The following is a 12114-nucleotide window of genomic DNA, read 5'->3' on the forward strand; positions in this document are numbered from 1 at the left end:
GTAAACACTGTCTTTCCACTGAAACGTCCCGCTGTTTACAAAACAAACACAAAATGGCAAAATACAGGCTGGAGAGGTGGGGGTTTAGGATGAAATTACCACAAAAGATTAACAAAAACAGAGATATGTAGACTGAGAGAAAGTTAAAGTGTGTACATCCTGTATTTAAAAAGTGCATTTTCCTGAGTGAATCCGGCAGACAGCCCCTTTAATGTGTGGTGGTGATTTTTTTTTCCCTATTATTTTTTTTTTCTACTCACTCACGCACGCACGCACGCACGCACTCACTCACACAAGCTTCTTTTGTTGGGGGGAAAAAAAAATAATCTGTGCGTGCTGTCAAGTTACGGCCGGAGTGACGTCATGCAGCCGACAAATTCGCCCGGCCCCGTCTGCAGACCAGGGAGTGACACGCCCCCCTCTGTGATTGGCTGGAGGGGTAAGCAACTGTCCGTCCACAGAAACGTCCCACTGTTGACAAAACAAACACAAAATGGCAAAATACAGGCTGGGGGAGGGGGGCTGGGGGGGTATGGGGGTTTAGGAAAAAATCACCACCACACATTAACAGAAGCCCAGAGGTGTCGATTGAGAAGGAATTCATGGATATACATCTTGTATTTATATAGTGCATTTTCCTGAGTGAAAACGGAAGACCCTGCCTTTAAATTTATTCAACAGTAACACTGAATTTAATAAATATGAACAAAGTTGCATGGTTTATTAACTAAACTTTTGAGAGTCCTCTGTTCTTCACTAAAAAGCCATCTCTTTATATCCACAGTACGTGTGTTTATATGCTGGGAGTGATCTCCAAAACGCGGCAAGGGTGTGAGATGTTGAAGCAGTATGGTTGGGATGCAGTCAGACACAGTCGCAGGACGCTGTGGCCAGTCACTCCAGATGAGGTTGAAACCCAGTTGACCTCTGAACTATCGTCCGTGCCAAGCACGCTTAGTCTCAACTCTGAATCCACCAGCTCCCGTCACAACAGTGAAAGCGAGTCTCAACCAAGTATGTAAGGCTGATGTATTACTATTGTTGGAGAACATGATGCTTAATCTTGCATTTTGTGTTTTCAGACATGTACATCCTGGACGATGACAAATGTGATGCTCTGGACCAGTCAGATGAGGCTCCTTTCTACATACACTCCAAACCAGTCAAGGACCGCAGCCCCTTCACCATCCTGGCCTCCACACGCTTTGTCCGTGCACGCTTCCTCAACTCCCTATCTCTTCCCAGCAAGAAACTGCGCTCCACAAGCGACCCCAAGACTCCGACGGGCTCCCGCACACCGACTGAGTTTAAGATGAGGCGGAACCGGACAGTGACGGAGCCCTCCGTCTACAGCCCGAACCAGGGCGACGTCTTCACCACTGTGTTAAATGGCAGAGGAATGCCAAAGAGTCCCACTGTCAGCCTGGAGACCTCATTTGTCGGGACCAGAGGGGGATCTGAGGAGCATCTTGTAGATGGAAAGTTGGCCAGGGGAGGAGGCTCGGGCCTGGCACTCAGTGGTCTGGGAGGGCACGCCGAGCATCCCTGTCGAGAACGGGAGCAGAGCAGCCGAGAGCGTCTGGCAGGAGCAGATGGAGGTTCCTCATCGGGTGGGGGTAATGTGGGTGGCGGAGGAGGAAGCGCGGGAGGTACTCAGTTTAAAAGCCGCAGTCAGAGTTTTAACACGGACACCACAACCAGCGGCATCAGCTCCATGAGCTCCAGTCCATCGAGGGAAACCGTCGGAAACCCCGAGCATTCCGAACCCGAACCGGACTCTTCCGACTGCGTGAGCCTCAACACGGTTGTCTCAGCTAAGACTGTCAAAACGCTGTCCCCTCTCGCCCCCCAGGCACAGACAAACCACATGTCCGCTTCCAAGTCCTCCACTGTCTCTTTGGTACCCCCCGGCTCCTCGCACACGCTCCCCCGTCGAGCGCAATCTCTTAAGTCCCCCTCGGTGACCACCATCAAGAGCCTGGCTGACTGCAGCTTCATGTACACCAGCCCAAGAGACGCTCTGGGCTATGCCACGTTGAAGCGGCTGCAGCAACAAAGGATCCACCCGTCTTTGTCCCATAGTGAAGCACTGGCATCACCTGCAAAAGATGTGCTCTTCACAGACACCATCACTATGAAGACTGGCAGCTTGGACTCTCGACTCACACCTCGCAGGTAATGCTTGGCTATGGAAACGATGTAGCAAAAGCACTTTGTTGTTCTTTATTTGTCTTTCTTAATGGTTCATGAGTACCATTTTTACTGTTTGCTGTTACAGGGTTTCTGTAGGTCATTAACAAGCATTTAAAAAAGCCATTAAATGGATTTTGCTTAAATTAAGGCATTAACTCATTCACTCCCAGGCATTTTTACTGATTTTGCAAGGCCCACAGAATATTGTGTTCTATTGCTATAAAAACATGGAACCTACCAAAAGAAAGATTAGTCTAAAAAAGTAGATTTCTATCTGTTTCCATTTTGCAGTAATTAGCTTAAGAATATAGCTAAACTTCATCATTATTCACAAATCTAGAATTGTGAGTAATCAAGTTATTTTTTCAACATGGCTTTTTTTCAACATTGAGCTCTTTTGCTCTGCCGCCGCCTGCTGGCCGTTTGTATAATAACTACCATTTCTTAAACCGTTCTTTGCAATTGAGAAGCTGCGTCAAAGCCTTCTGTATGCTCTAGCACAGGGGTGACAAACTGCTGTCCTCGAGGGCCGGAGTCCTGCAGGTTTTATAGATTTCCCTACTCGAAGTGCAGCTGATTCCAATTAACAGGCTCGTCATCAGGCTTCTGCAGAGCTTGCTGACGAATTGATCATGAATCAGCTGTGTTGAAGAAGGGAACTATCCAAAACCTGCAGGACAGTGGCCCTCGAGGACCGGATCTCGCCACCCCTGCACTAGCATACAAAAACAAAAAACCCCGTATAAATAGGTCTTTGGGGCCCCTAAAACATTTAAAATAGAACTTATTTATACATTTTTGGGAGCAAATAAGTTAAAAAGTAAAGTACAATATTCAGAGGCGTTAACATAATTAATTTAAAAACATTGCTGTTAATGGTTTATTTTAAATTCACCATTGTGCAAAGTAGTCACTATAACACAATTTATCAATAATGTACTAAAAGAAATACATATATTTGTGGGGACTGGCGGCTATAGTTGTAATTTCCAATGAGCAAAATGGCCTGGAGTCCTCGAGCTGCTTTATGTTCCAAATAGTGTTGTTCCGATACCGATATGAGAGAGGCCCCGATACTGCCTTAAAACAGTGGTATCGGCAACGGCGAGTATTAACAAGTATCATGCCGATACCATTATTTCCGGCACTAATATAGGACTTTGGTTGCAGCATCTTGTCTTGTGTCACTGGTGTATGGCGTGTTCACCGCATGCCGAGCCAAGATATCCTATTGGCCCTTGAATGCTCTGAACCAATGGCTGGGTAGCAAAAAAAAACAACAACAACAACAACAACTTATGTATCAGTATGGCCGTGTAAAACTGGTTATCGGAATCGGGTGCCAAAAAAGCGGATTCGGAACAACCCTAGTTCCAAATACCAATTGCTCTAAATTTGAAAAGAAAAATGGAACAGTTTCTGTCACAAATGTCCAACATGAAACACTAATCCCATCTAGTGGCAGAAAATAACCTCAACACATCTATAAACGTGCTGTATTAATGAAATAAAAGATACAACTACATTTAAAAGATCATACCACATTTGTTATTTTAATGAACAAGAGTATAAAAAACTTGAATTCATATTTTATTGTACATTTAGAACAGCTATATCTTGTAATTAAATTGCAGTTAGTCACAAATTGCCTATTGGAAATCATGCGATTAATTATCTATAATCAACTGACAGCCCTAATACAGAGAATAATGTATGTATGTATGTATGTATGTGCTCGTGTGTCAGTTAGTTGGATCTATTAGAACAGATATTATGACATCAGTGACCTCTGACCTGAAATGGTCTTTTAATTGTGTGTAAGCTGAATTGGAGAGGAAAAAAAAAACAGGGACAAGCAGTTCTATTTTTTTTTTCCCATTTTCCCTTTTTTTTTTTTTTTTTTTTTTTTTTAAATATATTGATATGCATGTGTCCTAATACTTGTATTGTTTATACAGTACAGAATCAATCTTAAGGGAAGGTCAGTGTTTCTGTCTGCATCAGCAGTCACAGGCTTGTTTGTGTTTCGTGGACGTTCTGATGTGTTTGTCAGGTTATCAGATAGGAGAAGTACCTGCCCAGAATCCAGCGTCTTAAGTCCATACCGCAGACTGTCCAGAACGCTGGTGCCGCGGTGGGTGGACCTTGCCAGTGTCCTTGTTAGTTAGATTGTAGCGCGAGTCTGCTTTTACTCTCCTCTGTTGCCTCTTTACCCACAGGGGTCGTCACCAGTGCTTAGACCCCTCTAGAAATTGTCAGAAAGTCCCTTGTAGATTGGTTGTTAGTATTAGTAACAAATAGCAATCCCACAAATCTGACCGCTGATCATATTTACACAAGCATGTTTATGTCCATTGAACCAACTCAAGGCTCTAATGACAGGTGGTGGTGGCAAAGTTGGCAGGTAGGTAGGCGGACTTCCTCTCTTATTTCAAACTGTGTGATTTATTGATCTGTGGGAATGATCCACATCCTTTTTACATTTCCTGGATGCAAGCAAAATATGCGCAAGCAGCTCCTCGGACATGAGTAAATGTGTGTCCCATACTGGAATTGTACTTTCTCAATTCTCACCGCCACAAATTTCACATGCTCGCACAAAACGAGCTTGTCTCGGCCGCAAGATTGGATCGCATTATGCCGATGTCAGACTACACGAAAACAGCCCGATTTGAGCCCGACCGACGTGTCGCGGACAAACGGGGCATGTCGTAAACGATTTCGGGTTGTCTTGACGTAGCGTCGCGCGTGTAATGTGACACGTTCAACGACTGGTCGCCTGTTGTCCGGGACGGTTCACGACCATCACGACGAAAGTAGAATTTTTGCTCGTCTTGACGCATAATGTGACATACCTACGACGTCGTCCGTTTGGTTCCACAGCATTGACCAATAGGGAGAGGGAGCGAAACGTCAATCACACACTGGACGCACTTTATAGCTCTTTTTATTTATGTATACATTTGTTTATTTATTCGTTTATGTATTTATTTATTTATCCCCTGGTTATTTCATGGGATGGGGCCAGACAAGTGCATCTCGAGGGGGGGGGGGGGGGGGGGCGCCCCGCTGCAGCGCTGGAGCTGCAGCGCTGGAGCTGCATGGAGCACGCACACATCCGTGCAACTCGTCAGGCAAGGGCGACGTGAAGAGAGGACCAAAATATATTGTGACTGTTGTTCTAATCATTTCAGAGATTTGGGCATATGAGATGGGCACATATTTAGTGAGGATCGATCACATTTTCATATTCGCGGGCCTGGCCTGGCGGCCTTGTCACTCGCTCTCACTTGAAAGTTGTCCCCCCCCCCCCCCTTCGGAGTGAGTAGCGTACTATCCAATGCACCGTACTAAAACAAGTCAAATATGAATAAATGATGAAGCAGTAAAAAATACTCAAGCAATATAATATTTCAGTGTTTGATAAAATAATAAAACAAGATGTCATCCCGCAAATTAATGAACAAAATCGACTATTGCCCCGTCGCATATAGGCCTAAATAAATAAAAATACAGTGTTGGCTACTAAATCATATTTTAAACACTATTGCGGAGCAGGGAACGCAAGCAATGCGCTCACATCACACTTGTCCCATCCGTGCTCCATTCACGCAAACACTCCCTGTCCTTGCCTCTTTTTTTTTTCTTTTTTTTGTCCCACCTCCCCGACAAACAGTGGCTGACGCGTCTCTCTTGGCAAGACAACACGCGATGATCGGCAGGTGTCTTGTCGCGTTCAGACGTGTAGTGACTACAAGCCCCGTCCACGACACGGAGCGAATTTGTCGGGTAATGTGACAGCGCAACTGTCGTGTAAGACAAAAAAATCGCGTAGTCTGACATTGGCATAAGTAGATGTGCTGGTTGCTAATTTTCCCATTGACATTCATGTAGCATAGAAGATATCGCTGCTTTGCTTTCAGGGGCATAGAATAGAGCAAATGTCACCAACCTTTTTGAAAGTGACAGCTATTTCTTAGGTACTGATTAATGTCAAGGGTTAGCAATACACTTTTGAAATAAAACAAAAATGCTTATATTTAAGTTAAATCATGTTATTCATCTATGTGAAGACACTGATCATGGTGATGATTTAACAAGGTTTAGAAAACAAAGTCGCAAAAGAAATTTTGAACATGTTCAAAATTGGATGGCAACATGAAAAAATGTTTGCGACTGTTAAAACTGTTTGTGAATGTCTTTGCAACCTTGAACAAACCCTTGCAAAAGAACAAAAAAAACCAGTATTCACTACGCGGACATACCCGAACATACCCTCAACAAGCCTTTGCCGCTCAGTGAGATACGAGCTTGTCACGGGTGGCTTTTGGCAAGAGGTGGGGTACATGTTGAACTGGTTGCCATCTAATCGCAAGAAACATATAGACAAATGACCATTCACACTCACGTTCACAATTAAGGGCAATTTAGAGTCTTAAGTTACCTGAAATTAATGTTTTTGGAATGTGTAGAAGCTAGAGAACATGGAGGAAACACTGCAAATTGCATTATAATATACATTATATGAATAAGCATATCAGTATTTATTCTTACACTATTTAATATATATTAAATATGCATGAATAAAATGGGGGGATGGGATACAAGGCTTCCCCCGAGAGATATACAATCCTGCTTTCATCAAACGTCTTGACAGGTGTGATCTCACTTCCTGCACTGCCCTTTCACTTCCGGTCTAAGTCCCGCCCCCTTTACCCAAATATGAACTTCCTATGACGTCAAACAACCATTTGCAGTTTGGACATGTCCTCAACCACCGGAAGTATGATGTCATAGGAAATCCGTATTTGGGTAAAGGGGGCGGCGGGACTTAGACCGGAAGTCAAGGGGGCGGGACAGGAAGTAACGTCACACCTGCCAAAACGTTTGACGAAAGCAGGTTTGTACATCTCTCTTACCCCTAATGGACGCCTAGTAGCCTACTCTATGGAGTGAAATAACGAAACACCTTGGCCACTTTATGAATTAATACAACTATCACAATGTTGTCATAAGTTAAGTGTTGTGAAATATTTGTCTCTCTCCATTTGAAAATTCAGTTAGCTTTCCTTTCTGCTTTTATCATTTGAAGCTTGTGATTCAACACTTGAACGAGCAGTAGCTTCTGATGTGACTCTCCTCACCAAATCTCTCTCTGCTTTTATCCACCATTTTTTTTTGCTGCTACTCCCCGTCTTTCCTTCCCAGTCTCTCCCCCCGGATCCTCTCATGTACCTCTCCTCTTGGCCTCCCTAGGTTTTTGAAGGCTCTAAGCTTTGCCTCCCTGGACAAAGAGGAGCTCCTCAGCCCAATCAACCAGAGCACTTTGCAACGTTGCTCCTCTGTGCGCTCCATGGTCTCGAGCGCCACCTATGGGTGCAGCGATGACTACATCGGTCTTGCGCTGCCTGTGGATATTAACGACATGTTCCACATCCGAGACACGGCGTACTTTCAGCAGAGGATAAGCCCGCCTTCAGAGGAGAGGAAACGCTTTTTGTTTGGGGACGATAATGGTAATCGTCAGCGTGTGGCTACAAAAGGACCAAGATGGTTAAAGATCATGCTGATTTGTCATTCATTTACACTGTAGGTGATCGTCCCGCCCTCCCAATACTGAAGCAGCAGTTCAGTATCTCGGAGCTGATCGCCAGTAGAGGCGACTGCCCCAACCACATCATAGACTCAGATGAGACTGGGCTGCAGGATCACACTGATGAAAACTGCCTCTACTGTGTAGGAGCCATTGTCCTCGGGTACCCTGCACAACCACCGAGCAACAGTACACGGGCTCGGACAGGTGATTGCACGAAATAGAAAAAGATAAGGAGAAAAACAAGCTTTTTGTGAGGAACCCAAAAACATAGTTGACGTTAACGTTTATGCCGGCATTCATTCGAATTTTAGCATACGTCATTAAACGTGTTTGGCGGTCAAACAGTTAAAGTGAGAATTCGGACTTTTATCTCAGAATTCTCACTTTATTCTCAGAATGCTCTTCCGTATTTTGTTGTTTTATTGAGATGCAACTTTGTTCTTCCAGACTATGTGGACTTCCCGTCCTGGGCGGGCCAAAGCGGCCATCGTCTGGAGGTGATGCCTCAGTCCAAGTTCTCTGGCGTGTCAGGCTGCAGTGACGCCGCCGTGTCACAAAGCTCCATCTGTGGAACACCCACCCCTAACGACATTGTTATTGGTGAATAATCTGATTACAAAAAAAAATTGACTTAATCTTGTATGCAAACACATAAGCATAGCCATATTTTCAAACCTGTTATGTCATCATCTATAGGTGGCAAGGCAATATCAGAGGACGGCCCTGCTCCCCGAGTGCTGCTAAGAAAAGAGGTGCTTCGCCTCATCATCAACCTCAGCTCATCAGTCGGGACCAAAGGCCACGAAACAGGACTTCTCACGTAATTGCCGTGGTTTTTGCTCTACATACTGTATATTCGGACTATAAGTAACACTTTCTTTTGGCATGAAAAGCTTCATGAAGCACTTGCGATATTTTTTGGCTCCTCTAGATGGCACTCTTGGTTTAAAGATTCAGTGGAAATTTAATGAATTTCCATTGCTTTCGCCTTGATTGTTGTTGGTTGTTTATATTTAAATCAAGAACACCTAGGAGAGTAAAAAGGAAAAAAAAAAAATCACGAAGCTTCATTTTCCCATCACTAGCTCCAAGTATCCAAACAGTCAGAGGGAAGCAGTGCACACTCAAACCGTATTTACGAACACAGCCCTCGTGCTGATGGCAGCAAACGAGTCCCAGTTGAAGTAGTGATGGATAAATGAAGCTTCATGAAGCACTTTTGATATTTTTTTACTCCACTAGATGGCTTTCTTGGTTTAAAAATGCAGTAGAAATGTAATCAATTTCCATTGCATTAGCCTTTACATTTAAACCAAGCGCACCATCTAGGGCAGTAAAAAAAATATCATGAAGCTTCATTTTCCCATCACTTTTCTTTTTATTTAATTTGTTTAAATTTATTTATTATTATTATCTTTTTTAATTATTTAAAATGTCTTCCCCTAACTCGGGGGTCTGCAACCTATGGTTCTTTAGTCCCCACCGGTGGCTCCCTGTCTGATCTCAAAAGAAATTAGTTGAGATTGTTTTTTACATTTTTTTTTTTTTTAGATAAAATATTTTTTAAATACATTAATGATTTTGATTTTTCTTTTATTATTTATTTATTTATTTATTTATTTATTTATTTATTTTATTGTATAATATTATTATTATTATATATTTGTTATTTTATTATTTATTTATTTATTTATTTATTTATTATGAGTTAAATATTTAAAAAATGTCAGAGTCCACATGTAAAAGATCTCAGAAAAAGAGACAAAAAGTAGATGAAAAGGTTTTTGTTTTTCTAATTACCTGAAAATGTCCAAAAAGGAAGAGAATAAGCAAAAAAATTATTGTAAAATGTCCAACAAATTAAAATGATGATGTTGTTGTTGTTTTTTTTTTTTCGGGGGGGTAAATAAACACTTCTTCATGGAGTATTTTTTGATTGCTGCAACTTGTAGTCCGAACAAGCTGTTGCATTTTATTTATTTATTTTTGTATGGCAGATCCTTAATTGTTACTTTTGTGCACATACTTCCCTCTATTTCCCTTTAGGATAAAGGAGAAGTTTCCATATGCGTTTGATGACATCTGCCTGTACTCAGAGGTGTCTCACCTCTTAGCCCACTGCATGTTTCGCCTGACCTCCAGACGTTTCATACAGGAGCTCTTCCAGGATGTGCAGTTCATGCCAGTAAGTTTGTTTCTCTTTCCCCACCTCACTCAAGTCAGCATAGATGTAATGTTTATCTTTCTTCTTTTAGATGTACGAGGAGGCAGAGGCAATCCTGACAAAGCTGCCAAAACCTCTTGAAAAGGAAGAGGACTCTTCTGCAGAATCCTGATCATCCTTCTCCCCCACCTGGGTCTTGTCTACCAGCCCCTGAACACGCCACCCAACATTGAACCATGAAAGCCTGATCGTCAGATATGGTTTTGAAGGGTGGGAGCAGATTTGGCATGTCTCCATTGCTCAAAACGGAGTACAAGTAGCCAAGGAAAAAGTGAAGGAGGGGAGCGTCATGTCACGTCGATCGCAGTTCTTCAAGCAAATGAGCAGTGAAGAACATCAATATCTCTTAACAAAGTTTTACCGCCTAATGCTGTTTCAGATTTTTTTGACCGGGCGAAAAAGAGGAGCAGCTTAACCAAATACGCTCTGCTGAGGATTGTCAAACTTGCAACACTCAATGATACATCAAAACAAACTGGATCAAAAGGACAACGGATTCATGTTGTTTCAAAAGAAAAATCTTTGTTTCCTTCCAGAGGTTGTTTTTCACATTGCCCACCTAGTGAGTCCACAGAACTTGTGTGCTTTTTCTCCCTCTGAAACAAAACACTAAAAAAAAAAAAAAAAAAAAAAAAAAAAAAAAAAAAAGGGGGTCCTGCTGTTTTTTTGTTTGTTTGTTTTTTATTTTTATTTTTTTTTTTGTTTCGTTTTGTTTTGTTTAGTTTTTTAGTTTTTTTTTTAAGGTTTCTGGAGCAATTGTGCTTCACATTCACCCGCCTGTGATCTGTACAAGCCACGCGTGTTTATGCTTCTCTTTTCCTCCCTTCCCCCGCAACTTGTAGCCTCCAGTCAGCACAGACGACGGTTTCCTATTTCTTGTATCTCAGACAATCAAACATCTGTGGTATTGTCATTTTAAGCACTATACGGTATATGCCACCCTTATGAAGTCCATGAGGAGAATAGCATGTAGTTTTATGCTTGTTATGACCATCCTTTTTGCTTCATGTCCTTCTTCAGCCATTGCATTTTTGGTACGCTAGTGTTTTTTAGTCAAGAAGTGCGCTGTATCTGCTATTCATTGTGTAGAATGACTTAATTCAGATTTAGCATCAAAACCTGCTTAAACCCCGCCCGCAGCTGTCCAACACTATGCCTTCTTACCTCCGTGCTTCACTTCCTCTGCATGTGTAACACGCATGGGCCAAGTTGTTTCTTGCTTGTAACACTTTTCTTAAAAAAAAAGAAAAAAAAAAAGGTTGCCATTACATTGTAGGAGTATAAATACCCTAAATTATTTTTTATTTTTTCCCCGCAATGCAATATCACTGTCAGTGGCTGAGATGGAAGGGGGTGACTAAATAATCTGTACAAGGTTGCCAGGGAGATGGGATGGGACTGATCTCTGTCTCCATTGGCTTGTTTTTTGCTCTAATGCTGCTACACACATGGACTCATAGAGAGATGATTCATAGATCAGCTGAGTGATGTCAGATCTGATCTATTTATTATATGTCTGTACCATAGTGAGCTCAACCAGAGAAGAAAAAAGTTATTTATATTTTCCTCAAGACTGTATTATAATTTAATAAGTTTTTGGTTTTTATTTTTTTTTGCCTGAGTCGTGGTTTTCCCTGTATATTGTGTACAGTATGTTTTGGGGGCATTGATGACCTAAAGAAACATACAATCCTATCAAAGGGATGCATTGTTAATTAAAAAGATGGAAATACCCTTTTCATGTGTTTGTTTTGTCTTACTTGACTCGTTTCAAAGGCAAACTAAATTACAGTATTGGATTGGTCTTGTTTAATAAAATAGAAGAGGCATTTAACCAGTATCAACCAGTCAAGAAGTAAATTTTTCCATTCTTACCTTGTAACAGTAACCTGGCAATAGCCAGATGGATGTACCTCGCCACAGTCATTTGGTCGGAAAAAGGCGGGACATGCCGTACAATAATTCGAGCTGATTGGAAGATGCAACATTCTACATATTTGTTTTAACCAATCACGGCCACGGGTGAAAATTTCGTGTTCGTTCTTGTCGAAGGGGGGAAAGCACGAACAGCTTAGGAGCCTAGAAATGTACGAAGCGCCTC

At 42.2% G+C, this 12114-nt stretch overlaps 1 protein-coding gene across 3 annotated transcripts in view; it reads left to right on the top strand.

Annotated features, from left to right (window-relative positions):
* Positions 1 to 11750, top strand: part of LOC144018940 (rapamycin-insensitive companion of mTOR-like) — a 29600-nt gene extending 17850 nt beyond the window's left edge. The window contains exons 30-38 of one of the 3 annotated variants that reach the window (XM_077521628.1): positions 785 to 1014; positions 1083 to 2175; positions 4247 to 4327; positions 7450 to 7709; positions 7787 to 7993; positions 8237 to 8389; positions 8486 to 8609; positions 9836 to 9974; positions 10045 to 11750. In XM_077521628.1, coding sequence (XP_077377754.1) covers positions 785 to 1014; positions 1083 to 2175; positions 4247 to 4327; positions 7450 to 7709; positions 7787 to 7993; positions 8237 to 8389; positions 8486 to 8609; positions 9836 to 9974; positions 10045 to 10125 — 2368 coding nt within the window. In that variant the 3' untranslated portion in view covers positions 10126 to 11750. Of the gene's footprint in view, positions 1 to 784; positions 1015 to 1082; positions 2176 to 4246; positions 4328 to 7401; positions 7710 to 7786; positions 7994 to 8236; positions 8390 to 8485; positions 8610 to 9835; positions 9975 to 10044 lie in introns of all 3 variants that reach the window. The other 2 variants (XM_077521629.1, XM_077521630.1) reach the window with 2 other exon arrangements.
* Positions 11751 to 12114: the final 364 nt, after the last annotated feature.

The sequence above is a fragment of the Festucalex cinctus genome, chromosome 5, assembly GCF_051991245.1.
Source record: "Festucalex cinctus isolate MCC-2025b chromosome 5, RoL_Fcin_1.0, whole genome shotgun sequence".
In the NCBI taxonomy this organism is placed as follows: domain Eukaryota; kingdom Metazoa; phylum Chordata; class Actinopteri; order Syngnathiformes; family Syngnathidae; genus Festucalex; species Festucalex cinctus.